The 25,269-nt window shown below is 33.8% G+C and overlaps 1 protein-coding gene across 1 annotated transcript in view; it reads right to left on the bottom strand.

The window, feature by feature from the left end:
* LOC140441555 (uncharacterized) overlaps positions 1 to 25,269 on the bottom strand; it is a 789,370-nt gene that overhangs the window by 158,133 nt on the left and 605,968 nt on the right. The window contains exon 8 of the mRNA XM_072532358.1: positions 22,181 to 22,195. Within this exon, the coding sequence (XP_072388459.1) occupies positions 22,181 to 22,195 (15 nt within the window). The remainder of the gene's footprint in view (positions 1 to 22,180; positions 22,196 to 25,269) is intronic.

The following is a 25,269-nucleotide window of genomic DNA, read 5'->3' as shown; positions in this document are numbered from 1 at the left end:
GATAAAATTTTAAGTGGTTACAATGTTTAATTATTAATTTACAGTTATTTAGTTACTAGTTTATTTATACTAATCTTATGATTATGATGTGTAAATATACCTGCCTTAAGTTAATATTACGTTAATTCACTCTGTACAATAAATAATAAGTTATATTCCTTTATTGCCTATATTTTGCCTAAATGTTAATATTCCTGCCTTTTTTAATAAAAATCTTTGCCCATATAGGCGCCTTTTTCTTCAATTTTTGTTGCCTATAAATCCGAGCTTTACTAATAACCGCCTTGCCAAGCTAATATGGGAGGAAGCCCCCAGAGTTGTGTGCACAGTTGTGCAGTCAGCCAAAACCCGCCACGGATTGTAGTGCTACGAGAAGAAAAAGAAGATATAAATCATAATATATCATATATACATCAAAATCACATATGTATATACAGATATATTAATACCAAATATCATTATTTTAGATGGCTAACGGCTTCATCCATCCACTTCATTGGATTATAAGTAACTCCGTCTACAAATTTATTTCTCCAAAACTTTCCACGCTTTTTCAATCCTCAGCCCTTCCCAAGCCTATTTATTATAAAACTTTAATAAAATTTACAAAAGTGGATTTCTTGGGGAGAATAATTTTATGAAAAATAACAAAAACTTTGAAAGATAACACAAGCTAATTTAAGTTATTAAAAATGGGAGCTTGCACTTGGTAATTTAATTAAAAAGAATGGTGTAAAACGAGTAATAAAAAGTAAAGTGTGGTAGCGTATATGAAATAGAATGTGCTTGTAGTTGTCAGTTGTTACTTACACGAAATTATTTGTCGAGTATAAAAGGAATTTTAACTTTTTATTAGAGAAAGTTTTAAAATATTTTGTGGTTACGTAGCGTAAGAGGGCAATTACCACAGACATGGCGGATCGCTTTATTATGTTTCGTACAAGGCGATATACTGAAACCACAGTTATTTTATTTTCTGCAATTCAAGGCAAATTATATTTACGTATTTTTTTTCTACTTAATATCTGACATTAAGCAGCCAGAGTCTGCATTGTTGTGTCTGTATTATATTATGTAAGGACGAGGAAGATTATGAGAAAAATACTGGGGCCAAAGAGGGAAAATAAAGAGGATGCAAGACAATGGATGAATCACGAAACATGAGAATGGATGGATCAAGAAAACATAGAGCAAAAAAAGCACAGAGAATTAGATGGTATGGATACATAATAAGAAGTGAACAGAGCAATCCATACTCCTCAAGTAGAAGACTTGAGGAGTATATGGAAATTAGAAATATAGGGGGACAATCAAAGAGAGATAAGAATGAAGAGGTGAAAGAGATAAGTGAAAACAGCGAAGTCACACCAGTAACTATAAAACCAAAGCCTGAATGTGATTATCCCCACAAAAAAGAATCTTAAAGTGAAAAAAGCTTTAACTTCCTCAGGAGCGTTTCATTGGGACATTTCAATTATATTTTGTGCTTAAAAGGATCTTCTTCTTCTTTGAGTACCGTGTCCAAGTTCTAGGCGTGGGTAGCTTCTATAACGATTTGCCGATATCGTTTTCGATCTTGCGCGGCATGTAATATTTCATCTGCTGATAAGCCAGTCCATTGACGAAGGTTTCGGAGCCATGAGTATTTCTTCCTACACATTCCCCTTTTTCCGTCGATCTTTCCCGTTGAGTATCAACTGCATTATCCTGTATCTGCTTCCTCTCATTATATGCTCCAGATATTCGAGTTTTCTATTTTTTATTATCTTTATTAAATCGCCTTCACCTTAACCTACTCTGTTCAAGACTTCTCTGTTTGAAATGTGTTGAAACACACCTCAAAGTTTTCTAATTTGTTTATCATATTAACCTTCATTATCCAGGTTTCACATCCATACAGTAATACAGGATACACATAACATTTTAGGAACTTAATTCTTAGCTGTAAGTTCAGCTAAAAGTTGCTTAGAATAGATCTAAGTTTCATAAATGCTCCTTTTGCAGTTTCTATACGAGTTTTAATTTTATCCAACATCCTAGGTATTTAAAATGGTTAACTTTTGTTATCGGTTCATTATTGACAATTAGCTGTATGGCACCGAGGTCTCGTTTACTAACCACAAGTAACTTTGTCTTTGTTGTATTTATGCTTAGTCCGTTATTAGAGCATTCTATAGTGACTCGATCTATAAGGAATTGAAAATCTTCGATACTATCGAAGGAAGAAGGAAGAAAGAAGAAGGAAGAAGGAAGAAGGAAGAAGGAAGAAGGAAGAAGGAAGAAGGAAGAAGGAAGAAGGAAGAAGGAAGAAGGAAGAAGGAAGAAGGAAGAAGAAGGAAGGAAGAAGGAAGAATAAGAAGAAAAAGAAGAAGAAGAAGGAAGAAGAACGGCTGTTATTGTAATTGATTTAAGTTTTTAAATTACAAACGTGGATTTTTAACCAAAAAATCAAAGACTTCTCTGGAGAAACGAAGGAGGCAGTAGCAAATGTAATTATTTTTATATGCAGCCACAAGTGGTACAAAATCAGCCTTTTAAAGATTATAAGTACAGGAGCGTGCTGCCTTAAGAGAAAGATATTATACTGTGACTTTTAGAGTCAAACTTGCAAGTTTAAAGTTCATGAGAAATAATCCATAAGTTGCTAAAATATGCTCTTTTGAATTGAATTACATGTGCAGTGTAGTTATCTCCCTTTAACTATGATTCTCTCTTTTGTTAAAATATGTCTTCTTATCAAATATCGAAAGTTAGTTGTTCATTCTCACCTACTCTGATTTCTGGCAGAGATACAGCAGTCATACTAAGTATAGCTTGTTAATAATCTACTCTCTATAAAAGAAACTACAGAAATTTGTTCCTGATATAATGGAGTTATCTCCATCATACAAAGGGTACCTGTTAAAATGGACAAAATGCGCTCACTTCCAGAATTGAATTTTTTTTACGAACTATGTGATTAAAAAATATGACTTAGGGTGATTTTAGCCCGCCATCTCTCACTTCCCGCTCTCTTCCACCAAAAACATCAGTTTTCGTTTTTACATTTTTTTGGTGGGATGCAATCAATTTAAAAATTTCAAAAAATTTACACGTATAGTTGAAGCTCTTACAAAACATGTCTATTTTTTATAGACCACGTGGGTTAGGTGTACATACATCTTAACGAGGGTACCCTTTTACCCTTTGATTTCTTTATATTCAGTTACAGACTATACAGGGTGTCAATTCACCTAGTTCGAAAATGCTTTTTAAGGGAGCTAGAGCTCTTTGAAGATGGCGCCTTGTAATTAGTTTTTTTTTAAATAACTCCAAAACGCTTCTATTTAGAAAAACAAAAACTGGTAAAGGTATTTATTCTCTAGATTAAATGGATTAAATTTCTAGTACCGATCATAGGCGTCCGTTTTGTGTAGGTCAACGGTTATTTAACCGTATAACTTTTTGTCTTTATCTTTTAAGACTTCTTGATACTAGATTATTAAATTTTTAGGTATTCTCGTACTAAAAGGTACTGTTACTCTAAGTCGATAGAATACACCGTTGTCCAGTAAAATCAATTTAAAAATGTTTCGTTTTTTAGTCCTGAAAGTTAAATTAATATTTTTTGCATAGTTGGCTTTGACCTGTCAACAGAAGTAAAACCTACGTTTTTCATTGTCAAATTGTGGTCGGTTCGCAAAGTTAATCTTTTAGTTTTTTACTTTGTGGCGTTCAAATATAACAATTTCAATTCAACAAAAATGGTTTTAACTAATGAGGAATACGCTGATTAGCTTTAGTTTATGGCAAAATGCGGTGTAACGCTCGAGCAGCACAACGTCAACACCCTGAAAAATTTCCCAATCGTGATTCCACTAATTCAATATTTACAGCTCCTTAATAGAAACAGGTTCAGTGGTCCCAAAAAATAATGAAAGAGGACGACATGATTATGAGCAGTACATGAAGATGTTGTTTTAATGAGAGTTGAGAAAAATCCAGAAATTAGCGTTCGAAGACTATCTGTCATGTATCCCAATTTTAAAATCTTCGTAGGAAATATCTTACACAAGAAAAATTATATCGTTTTCATTTTATAAAGGTACAAGTACTGCTACAAGGAGATTTTCCTGCTCGTGAAGAATTCGTTAAATGGTTACAAAATCAGAAAAATCGAAATGATAATTTTTTTCAGGTACATTTTGTTTTCGAAAAATCTACATTAACAAAAAATGGAATATTTTATGATCATAATGCACAATATAATTCGTATGTTGGTAACAATCCGCACGTTGTTCAAGAATTGAGGACACTGCAAGAAGGGGCAGCTTCATTTTTGGTCAAATTTTTGGTTTATAGATGCATATTATGTAAAAAAATTAGTTGAATCGATTGATGCAAGAAAAAAGCAGATCCATATATAAATGGTAAACCTATAACTGTTTATGTACCTGCCTCCGAAATTGTTTGCTGCAAGAAGGCTGCCCCCTTCTTTCGCCAAAACGTCGAGACGCTTCGGTCGTAACCGTTACCTTGGTTTCGAATGGAATTAACGGAAGTTTAAGTTTAGTATTTAGTCTATGACTCAGTCGATTGAAATCCATTCCTCTAACGGTCTAACGTATTCTCGTTAAGTGTTTTTTATTATTTATTTGTATCATGAGTGGTACAGAATCTGATTTTGATAATGTTAGTCTGTTTAGTAGAGGTTCGTCTGATCTGTATAATCCATCCGAATCGGATAAAAGCTCTGATTCTGACAAAGGAGAGCCTTCAGTGAAAAGAAGGCGTGTAAAAAACACAAGTTTCCAGTCAATACAGTTTAAAACGAGGTTTAGAGTGTTTCGTTTGCGAAGAATAGAAAAAGTGTTGATCCAGCTAAGTGGAAATGGATTATTAAGAAAAAGTGTATTGCAGAAGGAAAAAGTTATGTTAACTGGAAAGGTAGTAGTGTGGGACCTAGGCACAGTGAACCTAATCGTAAATGTAAGTTTAAATGTTTTGAAAAGGTAAACGAAGAACAGAGGCAAGCAGTTTTAGTAAACTTTAATGAAATAGGAGACAAACAGATTTAAACTATCTACTTGGGTGGTTTAATAACGTTGCCAAAAATCGAGCTAAAACTGCTGAGCTAGAGAGGCGTAGTTGTGCTCACAAGTACTATATTAAAAGCTAGGTATGGAAAAAATACGAGTTTGTAGGAGTGCATTCGGAGCAGTACACGGAATATCCAACAAACGAGTGGATAATATTGCTAAAACTTTTTGTAGTACATAACAACATTACACCCTCGAACAGCAAACAAGGTAAACATAAAAATAGAAAAAACCGCATTTCAAAAGATTTACTACAGAAGGTAGATAATCACATAAATAGTTTTCCACGAAGTTAGTCACACTACAACCGAGTGGAAACGTCCCGTTTTTATTTATCTCCTGATCTCAATGTTAAAAAAGTGCATGGACTTTATTTGCAAGTGAATGAACCGGAAATTGTTGTTGATAAAAACTATAAACCTAAAGTCCCCTACGATTTTTATTTTAGGTATTTTAAAGCAAATTTTAATTATAGTTTTGGGGCGCCTCCTTCAGACACCTACAAGAGATGTGACATATTACACAATAGCCTTCAAGATCCAGCTCTTGATGATACAGAAAAGGAAAATTTACGACTTCAAAAGAAAGTACATGAGGTTAAAGCAAGTCGTTTTTAACAGATTTAAAAGAAAAAACAAAACTGAGCCAACAAAATAACGACATAGAAATTTTAACGCTTGATTTTCAGCAGAATCTTCCTCTGCCGAAAATTCCGGCCGGCGAAGATTTTTACAAACGTCAACTATGGGTCTACAATTTTTGTATACATTCGGGCAAAATCGGCAAAGCTCATTTTTACATTTATGATGAAACAATCGCTAGAAAATCACCGAATGAAGTTGTTTCTTTTCTTTATCACTACATAAAAAATATCCTTGAAAAAAAAATGTGAGACAACTGTACCTCTTTTCCGATAATGCTGCAGCTCAAAATAAAAATTCAACGATACTACAGTTTCTGCATCTTCCTGCAAGAACCACGTCTTTGGAGAATATTCAACATCGTTTTCCTGAACCAGGGCACAGTTTCCTATCGTGTGACCGTTGTTTTGGTGTTGTTTGTTTGTTTGATGATATATATAAAAGCATTTGTTTATTCTGCTCTAATACAAATTCGTACACAACTCATACTAAGAATACAAGATGCTTGCAAGGAATTTAAAAATAACTTTGGAATTTTGGCAAGAATTCGGCGTTCTCTAAGCAAACGAACAAATTTATGCATAGAGACTAATGTTCATCACATCGAGCATATTTTTTAACCATCTACTTTTGATACTACTTGTTCTTTTTGTTCGTTTCGTTCCATCGAAATAAATACTTTGTTTTTAAAATTCTTTAAATCAATTTTTGTTTCAATTTGATTTTTGCTTATTTTCCCAAACTTTTTTTACGAATTTTATGCTGCATTTATTGAAACAAATGATAATTTATAAAATTAATTAAGGTACCTATTAATTTAACTTTCATGACGAAGAAACGAAAAATTTTTAAATCGATTTTTCTAGAGAATGGTGTTTCCTAACGACTTAAAGTAAAAGTACCTTTTAGTACAAGAACACATGACAATTTAGTAATCTAGTATAAATAATACTAAAAAGGTAAAGACAAAAAAGCAATAAAATGCATTAAAGTAACCGTTGACCTACCCAAAACGGACGCCTATGACCGGTATTTGAAATTCGCAATTAATGGAATCGATTCAGCTCTAGAAGATAAATAAGGGTACTAATTTTCGTTTTTCTAACTAGAAGCATTCTGGAGATACTAAAAAAACTAATTAAAGGGCGCCATCTTCAAAGAGCTCTAGCTGAAAAATCTGAGTCTTCGTTTGCTATAGTTTATTTCACGAAAAATGGTTCAGTGCTTAATGATTGCAATAAAACCCGACCGCAAGTACCCCAGCTTAGTCAACATTAGTCGAGCAGGTAAGTATTCAGGTAAAATTGAAGCTACTGTGGAGTGTCGTTATCTTGTTTGTAGAATAAATTCCTGGTAATATAAAAACGAATAAAAAATCGTATAAAATTATAAAAACGATTAGAATACATTTTATTTCATAAAGTTGTAAACATTTTAACAGTGAGTTTCACTATCAATGGTTGATCTTTTAATGACCACAATAAAATTGTTGATCGTTAAGTATTTCCTGGAATAATTATACAGGTTCCCTCTATTCTGTATAATTTGTAAAAGTATATAAAACCGATGAGAAATTTTTAAATATACATTTTGTTTCATTTAGTTGAAAGTGTTACAAGTGTTACCAGTGTTATACCTATTTATACCTATAAAACAACATTATGTGGCGTCCGTGGAAAAACATTGATGGTGCTTCTTCCAGTGTTCCAGCAAAGAAAAAGCATTTATCTGCTGACGCTAGAGAAATCATAAAAACAATATATAGTTCTTTACTTACAAGAGGACTTACTGCTAATACTGCTGCCAGTGAAATATCTGATTTAACGAAAATACCTCTAACCACAGTGAAAAGAATCACATCAAATCCCATTAAGTCAAGAAGGAAGCGTAAGGATGCCGGTTCTACCAAATGTATTGACGAAAGTGATAAGGACTTAATAAGACGAAAAATTTACACAATGTACGAAGAGCAACGGATACCTACATTAGATGCTTTAAAACAACGGCTTACTAATGATGATATATAAATAAACTGTAGCCGCATTATTCTTTGGAGGATTTTGTCTAAAATGGGCTTCAGATATCGTACAATTGACAAAAGGCAAGTGCTTATGGAGTCCCATCGTTTACAAAAGTGGCGTACTGAATATATAACTTCCATAAGAAAGTATCGTATAGAAGATCGACCAATAATTTATCTGGACGAGACATGGTTTGACACTCATGAAACACCATCCAAAGGATGGTCCGATTCTTCCAACAGGTGTCAAACAAAAGCTCCATCTAACAAAGGGAAAAGAATAGCAATTTTACATACAGGATCAGAAAATGGTTGGGTCCCAAATGCCTTATGGCTTTCTGCAAAGAACATTAAAGACTCCTGCGTGGACTACCATGAGGATACAACGGCAGAGCTTTTTGAGCAATGGTTAAGAATTGTCTTACACCTAACCTTCCTCAAAATAGTGTAATAGTAATGGACAATGCAAGTTACCACAGTCGTCAATTACATAAGTCTCCAAGTGCAAATAACACAAAAAATTGAAATTCAAAACTACCTGTTAGAAAACGATATATATTTTGAAGAAAGTTATTTAAAAAATGAACTGTTAGAAGTGTTAAAATCATTTTCTATTAAAAAAGTATATGTTTGTGACGCATTGGCCGAGGACATACAGTGTTACGGCTTCCCCCCTACTATTGTAATCCCATAGAGCATATGTGGCACCAACTAAAGTCAAATGTTAGGTCACAAAATGTTTCTCCGACTTTAAGTGGTAGTGTAGACGAATTAATAAACAAATGTGTTGATGATATCTCCCCACAAAGTTGGAAAAATTCAGTACGCCATGTAATGAACGTAGAAAATTCATATGTTACTTTGAATCACATAATTAAACCAATTGTTATTAATCTTGAAGAGGATAGCGACAGCGAAACTGAATTGGGTATTTAGGAATTCATAAATATATGTTGGTTATTTTGGGTATTTTTTTTGTAAATATTAACTTGTATATATTTTTCTATATTTTTTTTCAATTCATCTATTTTTTTGTACATTATGTATTCGTTTGTATGTATATACTGTAAATAGAACTATTATTACTGTACATTTTTAACGATATCCGATTAGAAAGAACAAAAACTTTTAAACACGCCAGTTTTTTGCTGACAGTCCTAAGCCTGTAAAAAGTGTGAAGGAAAGTACCTTTCTGAATTTAGATCCATATACTACAATTATTCACGTAGAACAAAAAAACTACTTTCTTCATGTTAAAAATTGTTCAATTATCAAGTATATTCACTTGAATAACCTGAAAATACCATATGAAATAATTTAATAAATTTTTATAATCGTGTATTACACAGCTACCAATGAAATATATTAAATAACAAACTTTCTGAAGTTCGACCCTGTGTACTTCGGTAGTTTATTGAGAGACTCTTGTATACACAATAGGATTAACTCAGGTAACCATTAAGCACTCAACCATTTTTCGTGAAACAAACTATAGTAGAGTTTCTGGACACCCTATATAGACAGCATATTCAGCAACAATTTTTCTTATCGATTCGATACTATTTATGTCATACATTTTCTTTTGACACTTATATTATCGATTTACTTATAAAACTATACATAATTATCACTGACTAACACAACATCCTGTCCTAAATTATAAAATTATGCAAAGACTTTTTGAACAAAAAGCAATACAAAACCATTTCTGTTCACCGTTTCTGCCCGATATCCTCATACACCAGCGGTTCAATAAAAATGCTAATAATTTCGAATGACTCTGCGGTTGCAGCTCATCTGCATTTTATAAAGCCTTTGTTGGATTTCTTCGACGATACTTTAAAATTATTCATGATCTTATACTATAACTTTTAATTTACTTGTAATAAATAAGCTGTATTGATTTTCTCAGTTTGTTTTGGAGGAATAAAATTAAATGGGGTGATTCTTTTTATTGAAACACTATCCAGATTCATTCTAATGGTTGGGATTTCTTGCTAATTTTTTACAAATCATGTAATCATTTACAAATCATATTTATTTAAAATCGTAAACTAATTTTCTTAACTGAAAGTTAAGTCTTTTCCTTTTTATTTCGATATACTCTGTACGAGTACTAGAAACCAATTCGCTAAGAATTTTGCTTAGTTGAGGAGATATGTTGTGGAATGCAATTTTTAGATTCCCCATGTCTCTAATAACATCTTTATCAACGTCTGTTTTGCCTTGCAATTCTTAGAAGGCACAGATTAAAGCGAAATTCTGAATTTGGTTTCGAAAATTAGTTTACGATTTTATTATCAGATGTCGCTACATTGCGTCTATATGAAGCCATGTTAGAGTTGCTTCCTAAGACAGAAAAGATTTATTTCACGTTCAGAGCGATTGCGAAAGCCATTCTGATGAGGCCTATTAGGCCGAAATACGTATAAGCGGATGCGCAAGCGCCCTGTACGTGAAATCAAATCTTTTTGATTTCTGTCTTTTCCTTTTCATATTTATTTATTTATTATTTTTCATATAAACTATGCCTTCGTCCATGGGAAGTATATAATTTTAGTTTGCTTAATTGGAAAGAGAAAATAATGAATTAACTTGGACAAAAACCAACGAGACTGGGTGGATTAGGTACTTATACGACTTATATAGTGCAAGTGATAAACGACCTTTTAAAGCAAATAAAAATGTAATCCTTCATCATCGACCTAGTGTGTTAATAATTATAATGTAATTTACTCAAATGATGTACTTTAAGAGTCATCTGACCACATTATGTGGCTAGTTTCAAGTAATTTATAGACGTTTTTCACTGACGATGATCAGATCGGATCGAACACGTTCTGAAAATTTATAAATCCATTTTGGATCATTTTTAATAATTTTTACAGGTTGACTGGCACGGCGGGCGTATACACCCGCTTCGTAATTTTCCTACGCTCGCTCGCTATACGCTCGTTATGTGCTCGACAAAATTTTAGGTCTATATTTGCCAGAGGTCGTATTTAGAATGCTTTTAGATACATTATACGACTGCTGTGGTATACAAGGCTCGCATATAACTGCGAGTTATATATTTGCTAGACAAATTTTGAAGTAAACTGCAACTTTTATTTTTTAATAAAAAATTAAAGTACTCTTTATTACGTACAACAAGAAAAAGGCTACAGTATACTATAAACAAAATAAATATAGGGAGCTCGGTCCTGATAGCGATCATATGTACCACGTTATCAGCTGTCCCGAAATATAGTCATTTTAAATGGTAAAAACAAATCATAATTTAATATTTTATACCTCTACTACAAATTTAAGTGCATTAGTTAGTGCTGAGAATATTATCTCAAATGAGTAGCACTTCTTTTCGTATTATTTTTGCAACAAGAACAAAATAACTTTTAAATATTACCTACGTAAAGAGATAACAAAAATTCCAGTTGGACCTTGACCAGTTTTTTGGACCGGCCACAGGACCGGCTCAAATTCTGATCAAGAAAATTAATCAAATGACTTTATACAACAATAATACTGCACACAACTCTACTAAACACAGTTACTCAGATGTCGTCAATTATTTTAAACATCCAACAAAACAACAACCAATAGTCATTTTCAGCATTAAAGGTACAAAAATCCATAATTACGTCGTAGCTGTTGGATTACTAGTGGGTGCAGTTAATGTACTTTTTGCTTTCAGAATTTTTAACAATAGGATATGCATATACCTCTCTTCAAAAAACACTGTTGATGCTCTTCTTCATTCTTATAAATATATCGAAATAAATGGATGTCAAGTCGAAGTAAGAAGATTAATTTCTCCAGCCCAGAGACTTATAATATCTAATGCATGTCCTACAATCTCGAACGAAATAATTGAACAAGAATTACAAAAACTTGGTATTCACATTGTATCCAAAATGACTTTTCTTCGAGTAGGTATGTCTGAAAGTGAGTATAGTCATGTTCTGAGCTTTAGAAGGCATTCATTCATTACACTCCTAGAAAATATGTCTATTCCTGACTCCTTCACCATAACTTATGATAATACTTCGTGCCGGGTATTTCTCTTCATAGGCGGATTCAGTTGCTTCAAATATAAAACCATTGGTCATCAAGAATCAGAATGCGCTCACATTTCAAACCAAACTAATTTAACTACCCTCTTAGATTTAACCCAAACCACATCATCATTATCTAAACCTCATGAACCTAATAATACCCCTTTAACTCCCCTCTCAGATTCAACTCAAACCACATCGTCATTATCTAAACCTAATGAACCTAATAATAAAATATATCAATCTACGGAAACCGACCTCATCCAAAACATATCTAAAGATAATCCAAACACTTCGTCTTCTTCTTCCAAAACAACATCACCAGCTGTAAATAGCACTGAAAATACTACGAAAATCGACCTCATCCAAAACATGTCTAAAGATAATCCAAACACTTCGTCTTCTTCTTCCAAAACAACAGCACCAGCTGTAAATAACGCTGAAAATACTACGACATCAAAAACACCAATAACTTTAAATAATGCAGTCAATTCTAAACAGCTAAAAAGACATAACATATCATCTCCTGAAATTAACGAAAACAACCCAAAAACTGACTCATCCGTTTTTAATAACCCTAAACAATATAAACCAAAAAAGAAACCCAAAACCTCTTCCGAAACCCTCCGCGAAGATGCCATTCACTACCTAGAATCCATCAAAGACAAAATCAAAAATAGATCACCCCCATTTATATTAAATTTCAATGGAATATGTGATTTTATGGAAAATGTTTTAAACTCTCATAACCCTAAATTAACTTCTAAAGATTACTCCAATAAACCAGAGGAACTAATTCAGAATCTTAATTTTGTTTATTGTTACACACAAAATTCTAGGTTAAGAAATAATATCAGCCGACTAAACTTACTTTACTTCATCGTGTCCGGACATGTCATTCATAAAATTTCGGCCCAGTATCGGGCTACGTCGGTTCCATCTTTGTTGGCGAGCCACAAATCTTCGAGGGTACATCGATGAGGACAGTTTCTGCATGTAAGAAGATGTTCCATATTCTGTGTTTCTCCACAGTCACAGTTCACATCATCTTGGTCGATTTTTCCCCATTTTGCCATGTTTGATTTTACTGGAGCGACCCCCGTTCTTATCCGATTCATAGTTTTCCACGTTTTAAAGTCTAGGGACTGGCCGGTCCATTGAACCTGGGGAAGAGGAAAATACTCAGGCGGTTCATCCTGCACTGTTCCAAGGAAGCTTTTCCTAGATTTTAGTCGCTTTCGTGGTGTTCGAGCTTTGTATAGGGCATGCCGCTCGTCCGCGATCTGTTTAATTTTCTCTATGTGCTCTGCAACGCCTCTGCGTGTTGAGGGTTCTGCAAAACCCGCTGCTTTATATAGATTTGAGAGTGGCGTCGGTTTCATGCACCCCGTTACTATCCTGCATGTCTCATTTAGCGCAGTATCAACTTGGTTGGTGTGGGCAGATCTTCCCCAAACGGGGCACGCATATTCAGCAGTTGAGAAACACAGTGCCTGTGCCGTTGTTCTTAAAACGCCAGGACGTGCGCCCCATTTACTTCCCGTTAGCTTTCTGAGTATGCTGTTCCTAGTTGTTACTTTCCCTTTCGTTTTTATGCAATGTTGAGCCGACTAAAGAAAAAAATAAACCCTAACCCTTCTTCAGCTGACGAAACTGACGAATCATCACTAGTTGAAGGATAATCGAGAGATGACTAATTCTCCCTAAACTATATAGGAAAAATATCAGCACAGAAACAACATCCAGTATTCTCCCAAATTTGCCATCCCAGTATTGGTTCTACAAAACTAACTAAAAATAGTACTCTCCTTATAGAACGAATAAAATCTTCTAACTATGACATGGATAAGCTAAATCGATCTCCACAAATCAGTGTAAATTTTCCTCCATGGACAATCCAACTACATACCATTGACTTAACCCTCATAAAATACCCCAAATCAACTACAAATCCGATTTTCATTAAACACTTCGACGTGATATCTCATTATCCTAATTATCTCCAAATTTTTCAGTGATGTTTCTTAAGTTCATGACGGACACGCTGCTGCATACTACTGTAAATACACTACTCACACTATATCCATACCTACACACTTCTGCATCCTCACAGACGAGACCACAGCCATTTTGGAAGCCTTAATTTTCTTCAAAACGCGTAGTGAGAATAAATTTGTCATCATCACTGACTCATTAAATGCTCTATTAGGTGTAAAACAAATAATATACCCTACAAGTCCAATATTTCGGGCTATAAAAACTGAGATAAAAATAATTCAATCAACTGGAAAACAAGTAGCATTTATCTGGGTACCGTTGAATGTAGGAATAGCTGGAAATGAGAAAGTGGACAACCTAGAAAACACAAGTCGAATAAACTCACAATACACAACCAAATCAAGAAATTACCCATACTCCGATCTGAAAAACCTAATTAAAGACCACTGTATGAACATATGGCAAGACTACTGGAAAGATTCAGGAACCAAACTATATGAGATTTAATTACTATTTAACTGGGAATAAGCCACAATTAAAGGTTAAAATACGTTTATTGACGTTTCAATTTCCACTTCGGAAATCGTTCTCAAAATACAAACATTAGTAATACTAATGTTTGTATTTTGAGAACGATTTCCGAAGTGGAAATTGAAACGTCAATAAACGTATTTTAACCTTTAATTGTGGCTTATTCCCAGTTAAATAGTAATTAATTTAAAATGCCACAAGAAAATAGCTTCAGAACAATATATATGAGATTTATCCCCTTGTGAAGACCATCTTGAATAATCCATCCAATAGAAGGGACCAAGTAATAACTAACCGACTAATAATTGGACACACTGCACTGACCCATAAATTCTTAATCAACAAAGAATCGTCTCCAACCTGCAGAAACTGTTCTCTTCCATTGACGGTGAAGCATATTCTGATTGACTGCCAGTACCACGAAGAAACAAGAAGAAAATGTGGAATCTCAGATGACATCAAAACCACTTTAACCATAAACACTAATCATGTAATAAATTATTTAAAGGATTTACGTTTATATACATCTATCTATTGTAAATAAAATGAACTCTTGTGTACGTTCACAAAAAGGTCACAACTTTTTTTAGATGATTTTTGAATATTTCTCCACGAATTTTTTTTGCATAACAGCCTTTACAATATTTTCTGCCTTTATTAAAAGGCCCTTCTTTTTTAAGCGAGTTATGAATTTGTGCTAATTTCTTTGATGTCGTTTGTGTTGTTTCACTTTTATCATTTTTCTTATCATAAGTTAGCAGGGATCTCACTAATTCTTCCCGAAACGCTGTAATTTTTACTTTTTTGTCAGCAAGCTGGTTGTATACTATGTGAGACTTTACAACCGCTGTCCCCAGAATGAATTCTATCGCTAGTTTTCGATACCACTTTAGTGATTTTCGTAACGATGAATTATAAGAGGACATCTGATCAGATTTGTAGCATTTTTAAATTCTTTGAAATATATCCAGTAAAACCTCCGTTAACCGAAATAATTGGGGGGGAGGCCGTTTCGGATAACAAGAATTTCGGTTAAAAATAACATTGTTTTTTATAATATTCTTGATCAAAGTATTGGTATTAAAAAATACTATGAGTTGATTTCGTAATGTTTTCTAATAAGTAAATCCAAAATAAAGTAATAAAATTAAGGAAAATGAACAAGTTTAACATGCTTTTTTAAAGAAATCTGCTATTTTTTTTGCGTTTTCGTTTGACAACGATGTTTCTCTCTCCCTCCATCGTTAATTTGCAAAACGTCATGAGTTTGCCTCATTCGATTGTTTGACGAAACGTAAAGCAATCTGAAAAGGACAAAACTTTATGTAATGACAACAAAATTAAGAATCTAGTCGTGTCCCTAACTAATTAGGCCTACTGTATAAAATTCTTTCCTCTAAAGCATTGAAAATCTCGTCGACGGTCTTGTGCTGCCTGTTGCCTCTTGGGTCGTCATCTTCGTCATCTGATATGCTCAGGTTGTCTTGATAAAGAACCATATCAATGATGTCCTGGTCGATGAATTCACATTCTGAGTCATCAGCTGCTAATCAGTCACGTATCTCTTCTTACTTAATTTCGTCATGTCCTGGCAAATTTTTAATGAAAGGTTTAATTTCTTCTGTCGTTTTCTTACCATTTTCTTTTTCAGGATCGTCAATCAAAATCTTATCAAAAAGTTTGTTCCAGCATTTTTCCAAAGTTGAAGATTTGATCTGGGCCCACGACTCAGCTCACCAATAAAAATGTTTTATTGTTAAAGATTTGAGAATTTCGGGAACACTTTTGGATTAATTCGTTTCCTGTAATAACAGATGTCTTAAGAATGCTTCTCTATTATGTCTCTTGAATGTCTCTGACTCCCTGGTCTAACGGCTGGATTAAGCTTGTGACATTCGGTGGCAAAAATCTGACAATTGTCACCATTTTGTAGATTTTGAGGGTGAGGGCGCATTGTCAACAAGCAACAATGCTTTGATGAGAAGGTTTTTTGATTTTAAAAAGGATTTTACACTTGAGACGAATTCATTTTCAAACCATTCTAAAAATAAAGTGGTCGACATTCATGAACTTTTTTGGCTTCTATACCTTAAAATGCCTTTTCGGAAATATCTTTTAGAGCTCTTGGTTTTTGTGATTTCCCAACACACATAGACATCAATTGGTGAGTGAAATTAAAGGAATTGTTTACGTTTTGCATCAAACATTTACTTTTTATTGACGAAATTATTGAAAATGTCAGCCGTTTCGGTTAACCGATGTTTCGGTTAAAAAGGTTTCGGTTAAGCGAGGTTTTACTGTATTGAAATATATTAAAATCCTCTCGTACGTATTAAAAGACGAAGTAATTTTTTTAATTCCTCTTAGCGTCGCCGAGTAAAATAAACCATTTTTAGAGTTGTTTATATATTTTGTCGGTATTCTTTGATCATAAAACGGGTCGATATATGAGTTTCAAATAAACATCCATTTAGATCGCTGAGAAGTTTTTGCCGGAAAGATAATTGTTTACTCTCGCTTAGGTCGCTGTTAAAGACCTACAGTGTGGGTCAAGATTGGGTCTTAGGACCTCTTTTGTTTATTATTTATGTCAACGATTTGCCTAAATTCATATCTCCGTACAAATACGTACAATTCGAAGATGATACGACATACGTTATATCAGGAAAAAGTAATGATGATTTTAAAATACCTTATGGCGAAGTTTCTACTAAATTTAGCACATGGTTTGCTACAAACAAACTAAAACTTAACTTTGATAAAACGTAAAATTTGGTTATATCTGCAAGTAATTAACATAATGATCCAAATAACAAAGATACTGCTAAACTATTGGGAATAATCATAAATAATCGACTGAACTGGTCGGCTGGACCAGTTCAGCCGTTTCTCACAACTAGAGAAAAAGCTATAAAGTTCATTGTTTGTTGTTCGCCGACTAGAAGGATTGTCAACTTTGCACCAATAAAAACGACATATTTTTTTTTATTCCACTCTCACCTAAACTATAAACTAATCATATGGGGCAATCCAACAAATATACTTCAAATTTTTAGAACGAAAAAGAAAGCTATCAGGACTATACAGAAAAGCTATACTTACGAACAAATCGCTGTAGATTATGTCTTTTAGATAAAAATTGCTTTAATTATAACTATAATAATATGAGGAGGTGTCAATCAAAATCAATCATGTCCACCTTAAGAAGTTTTAGGGAAATCGCAAAAAACGTATTAGTAAATAACCTTACATGAAAAATCGGATAAATTAGCATATATCATTTTATTTATTGAAATTAACTGACTCTTAGTAAATATTTCAAATCTGAAGGTATAAATAAACCTGTAAATACATTTTAAAAAAAGGACATGTTCTTATTTGATTGGACTTCATGGACGTTGATAGAAGGGGTTGATAAAAAAACTCTTAGACTACTTAAAATATCTATTGTATTGTTACAAAAAATATCTTGAAAAATGGCTAACATTTACCAACGACACTTTCCACAAAATATAAATGTTTAAATGTGTAGTCCAATGTCAGGTTCTAGACAATCACAGGATTCGTCCACTTCGTCAGCATCAATTTCGTCGTCCTGGACTTCCACTATTATGGTCTTATACCAAGATAAAAAGTCATGTTTCTGCCAGTCATCACCATACATTTTCACAAATAACGTCTCCACGTCCTTCTTCTTTGCTGCTTTCACTATATTGCTCAGTGGAAGTGACTCTACAGGAGTTGAGAACGACCTTGCAGAATGCCAGCCTTTTTTTTTGAGGCTTGTTGTAGGTTTCAAAATCACTTTCAAACCTAAAATTCTGTGCCGATTTCACTTTGATAACAGTAAGTTCTTGTCCATTGCGGTTGACAGCTTTCTCTTTCCTCACAAAAATCCTCTTCTTTTCAGATATCATTTCAATGTTTTTAAATCGTGTAGCCAAACTTTTAGCATCAATCAATCCCCAATCCTCTCCAAGTTTCCGTACTTCTCCAACAGAACTATATACATTGTAGTACTCTTCCTTTGTTGCAATGGTAGGCTGCTTCCTGAGTAACTTTTCAACCCTTCCGAACACCCGATCAGCGGGGAGGAAGCTATGCCCGCGAACAAGGTATGTTAGAACAATCTCCTCTAAAGCATTTTGCACTGATCCTAAGTAATACACTAATGTGTGAACAACGGCATTGTTTTTGTTTTGACCGGCACACCCATCACAGAACAGATTCAGTCTTGTTACATTTGAAAAATTAGCGGAGTTCAAGAAATTTATAAGTGCAGATGAAACTTCGGTCGCACCCCTTCCTGCAAGTTCTTCAGTCCATACGTAAAATATGGGGTTTTGTGCGTTTGATGCTACAGCAAAAAGAGTAAAAACTTAATTGTCTTTTGTAGAACGCGTCTTGAATAGGAGTTTTGGGAAGTGCTTGAATTTGCTGGAGATCAAAACAGAAAGTAACCTCATTTTCTTTGTTTTCCTTTAAGAGCCCATAAAAAGCATTAGCTCTTAATCTGTGTATTCTTTTCTCCATCATAAATTGGTTGACCACTACCAAGTCTTTCACAGCTTTAGCCTTCTCAATTTTCAGCTGAAGATCTATTTTATTGCATGTACTGCAAACGTCAGAAGCTGGTGATGAAAATCCGATATTTAATTCATTGAAAACTCTCCTAAACATAAATTTCTTAACTTTAAGATTATCAAGTACAGAATCATTGTATATTAGCCACAACTTCTTAATGTTTAAGTCTGCATCAAGATAAATCCTTTTCGATTTTTTTCGATTATAGTGGCTTTCTTTTCCTCTTAAATTTCTCAAAAAAAGGCTGACTGATTCCTTGTTCGCAGCAGATTTGTGACTCTTCCTATCGCCACCCCTCTGATCCTTAACAGCCTTTCCCTCTTTCACCTTTTTAGAAATATTAGTCAATCTTGTTCCCTTCACCATGGTAATATGCATGAAAAGTTTCCTACACACAGGTATAACTTTACCGGTTGATGAAAGTATAGAATATTGTACACTTAAACTTTTAGCCTTTGATTTTTCGAGGTAGGCCTAGGCCTTCGCCGCTTTATGTTACGTTGATTTATCCAACTGGCAATGGTGTTATCTTGCGTGTTTTTGTCAGGTATTTTGTAAAGGATATTTCGAACAAAAATAGCATATATGGGCCTAACTAATGCACATTTCATACCTTTGTTCATGTGTTTACATGGAACAAATACACGACATCCCACTGGAGTACTGTATCGCTTAAGCTTGGCTCTAGTTTTTTTATCCACAGTCTTTTTATTTTTACGAGATCTTTCATTGGCATCGCCCACTCTCACTAAGTTTTCTTCATCCATGGAAAATTTCAATTTTATTTAATAAAAACTACTATAACAATATTAAAATTAAACCACAGTGCAATACAAACTCAATACTCGCTATCGACATAACCTAGAGGGAAAACACAGACAATGTGTTGACATGGTCAAATCACGTGACCAAATCGGGGCACTCCTATTAGCTGAATGGACATGTGGTGGTATGATTGAAACCAACTGTGGATATGATTTCATTTGATTTGGGAACCTAATATTGTGTATTCATTTTAAATAGGACATGATTTTTTTTAACCGAAACCGAAAACACCATAGAATAGGATTCACTCTTTATATTATGAAACAGCTGCTAACTCATTTTTTGATTTTTATGGACATGATTGATTTTGATTGACACCTCCTCATATGTTATTAAAAAGTATAGCTAAGCTGTAATAGTTTCGAACAAGTTATAAAAAAATATCTTCTGAAACATTGCTTTTACTGCTCAGAAGAATACATGACTCATTGCAGAACATCCACTGAACTGTATACTTACTGTATATCTTGATACACTGATATAAATTATTACACATTTTTAAACTAACAGTGGTGCCATTCTATTTATTACTATTTTATAAGTTGTGACAATCTGCGGTACGGTACATACATATATTTTAATGCTCAATTACAAACCCTTTTTTTAACAAAATATTCTAATAATCTTTGTGTCGTAATATATCATACACACTTTATTCTTTATATAGTTTTTTGCTTAGTATCCAATAATTTATACTTTTTGTTTGTTCCCTTTTAAGAAAAAACTTCATTCAAATATAAAACATTGTTCTTCACCCAAATGAGTAATATGTTTTTCCATTAACCTTTACACGGAGTCCCGAGAGTAGTGACTTGACATCTGAACCCCTTTTTTCGTTTCCCCTACGTTGCGGCACTGCTCCAGAGGGAGTCCTAGAGTCAATGTCATCGGGTAACCCACTTTCCGGGGATATGCGGGAGCGTATGTGGGACACGACGGTCTAAAAATAGCCCGGACGGTGCCATCGATCGCAGGGGGAGGGGAGTTGCAGCTATTTCAGTAACGTCCCTACTTTTGCCCCTGCCCTCTCGCGGCCCTGCTCTTGGAGGTCTCGTGACATGGCGCGGTTGGTAGGATGAAATCTGTAGTGGCGAGGAAGGTGCAATCCGCAAGTATTCGCATTTTGCGACACGTGCTTGATCTTGGGATGAAGCACAGAAGTGTGTTGTGGTTACAGCTGTTTAATTTTCAATTATCTACAAGATATTATACTTAGATCTTTACTGATATTGGTAGTTATAGTCGGAGACTCTAAATAGACAATATCAATTATTTAAGACATATTGTAGGAATTAAACCATAACATTTATTTATGAGTTCCAATAATTACATTACTCTTTATTTTTCTAACAAGAAATATATACCGTTTTTGTTTTAAAATATGAATTTTTTTGCTTTTTCTTTTGATTGATTGAACTCAAATTGGATTGTTCAATTAGATTCGTAATAGTCTTGGTGTATGGTAGGTTAAGTTTAGTTCGATGTTAATTGTAAGAAATGTGGCTGGATAAATGGGCACAGCTCCCAAAGGCCAAAAAAAGTTTATTTAAAAAATTATTTCTTCTCCATTATCATCAGTTTCCTGTATTCTATTCTTACCTTGATTTCTTGGGTAATGTTTTCTTTTTTATCTCTATTATATATACGATAACATGGATTTGATTTAATATTTATTTTTATTTCTATGTAGATATAAATTTATATAAAGTGATTTTCTTTCTGCATTAAAATAAAGCCTATGTCACCTTTACCTGAGAGCTCCCTTTGTTTTAATATTTGGTAACCAAAACTATCATAGTATCCTTTGCTGGATATAGATCTCCATCAGCTCTTTCCATTTGTCTCTGCCTTATGCAGCTTGCATCCAGTTACTTCTAAAACGCTTCAGGTCATCAGTCCATCTTATTGGTGGATGTCGCCTGCTCCGTAGTGTTTTTTGTCTTGGTTTCCACTCGACACTACGTTTTGTCCATCGGTTGTCTGATATAATGGCGGAGTTTCCTGCCTAGTTCCATTTTAGCAACGCGATTTTTTCGATGGCCTCTGTTGTTTTTTTCTCCGACCTATTTCCTTGTTTGGGATCCATAGCCCTCCATAACACATATTGGTCAAAGATTTTTCTTTTGGGCAAAAAAAGCAAAAACCAAGAGCTAGGGAGCAAAATTAGTGCTAAGGAACCACTTACCAAATAAAAACTGGTAAAAAGCTTTAGAGATCTTCTTATTAAACTGGAACGAGCTAATGAAGTGTTTCTAACATGAGTATCGGGACACAAAAGAGTCTAAGTGAATGAACTACCATACTCGCTGGTAAGCAACGCTGTAGAGAAATCTTTGACGGCAACAGAACCAAACACATGAAGCTAGGAAGCAAATTAGTGGCAAAGAACCACTTAAATCAAATAAAAACTGGTAAAAACCTTTAGGGATCTTCTTATTAAACTGGTACAAGCTAACGAATTGTCTTTAACATGAGTATCGAGGCAAGAAAAAGTCCAAGTTAACAAACTATCATACTTGCTGGTAATCAGGGTTCTAGACAAATCTTTGAAGGTAAGAAAACCAAAAACCAAGAGATAGAAAGCAAAATTAGTGGCAAAGAGCCATTTACCAAATATAAACTGATAAAAATCTTTAGAGATCTTTTTATTAAACTGGAACGAGCTAATGAGGTGTTTCTAACATGAGTTATCTAGAGAAATCTTTGAAGGCAACAAAACCAAAAACAAAAAGATAGGAAGAAAAATTAGTAGTGAGGAACCAATTAAATCAATTAAAAACTGGTAAAAACCTTCAGGAATCTTTTTATTAAACTGGTACGAGCTTATAAAGTGTTTCTAATCTGAGTATCGAAGCATGCAAAAGTCCAAGTTAACAAATTACCATACTTGCTGGTAAGCAAGGCTGTAGAGAAATCTTTGAAAGCAACAAAACCAAAAACCAAAACCTAGGAAGCAAAATTAGTGGTAAAGAACCACTGACCAAATAAAAACTGGTAAAATTTTTTAAGGATCTTCTTAATAAACTGCTACAAGCTAATGAAGTGTTTCTAACATGAGTATCGCGGCACGAAAGAGTCTAAGTGAACGAATTAACATACTTTCTGGGAAGCAAGGCTTTAGATAAATCTTTGAAGGCAACAAAATCAAAAACCAAAAGGTAGAAAGCAAACTTATTTTTTAAGAACCACTTACCAAATAAAAACTAGTAAAAATATTTAAGGATCTTCTTAATAAACTGGTACGAGCTAATTAAGTGTTTCTAACATGAGTATTGGGACACGAAAGAGTCCAAGTGAATCATCTTCCATACTCGCTGGTAAGCAAGGCTCTAGAGAAATCTTTGAACGCCCAGAAATATTGAAGCATTTTCCAAAAGACGCCGTCAAAAACCAAATTCCAAAGGGGTTGGATAAAGAGTCATAATCATAAAAAGAAATAAAAAATCCTAGGGGAAAACCCATATAAAAAAATTATAAAACATTTCTTGGACGTAAACCAACGCCTTTAATAAATTGCAACCTAAGTCATTTATGCAATTACTTAGAAATAAAAACATTGATATAATTCACATCTGAATAATAAATATTCTTTATTGTCAGCAAGAAGTTACAGGGCAAATACATAGCTCTGTATCAGATAAAATCAATATAATCTATCATATGATAGGCATAAATAACACTCGTCATGCTGCAAAGGAGGGACGTCTGGCTTTAAGATAATTCGTTAACGCAATATAGATGTACGTTACTATAACTGTACTATAAGAAGAACACAGGACAAAATAATAACGAGTCAAATGAATATACCTGAGAAATAAGAATAAGAATAATAAAACTCCACAGCACGTTTAACAACATAAAACAAATATTGTCTAGTTAAAAACTAAGCCTAAAATTCAAAGAAGTTATCCTTAAATATTATGTTTTCTCAGTCTTACTGTATACTGTAAAAGCATGGACACAAAATACGCAATACATGAGTAAGCTAGAGGTATTTGAGATGTGAGCATATCAAAGTATGTTGAAAGTCTCCTGGAAGAACAAAATATTTAACAAAGTAGTACTTGGGACATGTTACATACAAAGATAAATATCAATTGATATAAGTGATTATGCAGGGCAAGATTGGAGGTAGACGCAGCATAGAAAGAAGAAGAATATCTTGATTGGGAAACCTCAGGAAATGGTTCGTTTGCAGTTCTATTTAACTATTCCGAACAGCAACATCTAGGTTTAGAATTCATCGTGATAGTCAACATTCGTAGCGGAGATGGCAACGAAGAATATTAAAAATTGGGTGCAGAAAACAGAGTAAGAACCTGTGACATAATTATATCGTTCGTAAAACAGAAGAAATCCTGAACTACCCACAAGAAAGTTGCTATCTATTAGGAAGACTAGAAAACTTAATGTAATTTAATAAAAGTCAGGTTTTGGTAGATGGGTTCTAGGAATGACGGTTATAACAGTGCCTCATATCATTTATGAAGCAAAAAAGAAGAAAATTAATGAATTTCTATTTTTTTTTCCAACGAAAAATTGAGTTAAAGGTGTGAACGAAACATATGTCATGAAAATATATTTTAATATAGTTCAACACTATTTTTCTAGTAATTCCGCCTTCTGTATTTGTATAGTAACAAAATTCGAACGATTCCTTAGAACAGTTAAAGTGCCGCCACTGAGTTGCATGTGTCTGAGTACTTAAAGAATTTCTAGTGGAAAAAGTTCCGCTTCAATGAGTGAGTCATTGAAGCTATTCAGCAGTGAGTCTGACTACAGCAACAAGAACTTTTTGTCTGAAATATCTAGAAAGCTACTAACAGGCGGGCATGAAATTGGAGGCAAGCTATATAGAAAGAAAATAGTGAATGTTGTAAAGGGTGTTTTTTTAGAGGTATAGAAATGTAAGTTGGCAACTCTTTTGTAACTGGCGGCTATTTTGACAGCTGTCAAGTAATTAACGTTTGTCATTTCAGCATGAATAGACCGACTTCTGCACAACGCTTCCAAATTTATTTTCAAAATCATGGTTATGTTCGAAATACATATTGCGCACTACGTCCATTTTATGGTCACCGTCTATTTTTACGGATAATTGTTTATTAGAGCAATTAATTTGATTAACCATGGAACATTTTCGCACCACGTTTACTCTAAATGATAATACGCATCCACAGAGTACAGTGCCTATAGAAGAAACTGTTGCTGATGTAGAGCGTAGCATAAAGGAAGACCTGAATAAGTCTATCGTGCATAGCAGTTGGATATGTGTCCATTTACTTAATAGAAGATTTTGCAAAATAATCTTGATTTGTGTGCTTACAAAATCCAACTCATGCAAGAATTAAAGCTAAAGGATCACCTAGCAAGGCGATGTTTTTGTAAATGGGCTCAAAACGAGATTGACGTTGATCCTAATTTTCATAAGCGAATTTTATTTAGCGATGAAGCTCACTTTTGGTTAAATCACTATGTCAACAGTAAATATAATCCTTAAGTGTATGCTGAGACACCATTATATCCAGAAAAACTGA

The sequence above is a fragment of the Diabrotica undecimpunctata genome, chromosome 1, assembly GCF_040954645.1.
Source record: "Diabrotica undecimpunctata isolate CICGRU chromosome 1, icDiaUnde3, whole genome shotgun sequence".
NCBI lineage: Eukaryota > Metazoa > Arthropoda > Insecta > Coleoptera > Chrysomelidae > Diabrotica > Diabrotica undecimpunctata.
The sequence above is the reverse complement of the archived record's forward strand: the minus strand, read 5'-3'. Positions and strand labels throughout refer to the sequence as shown.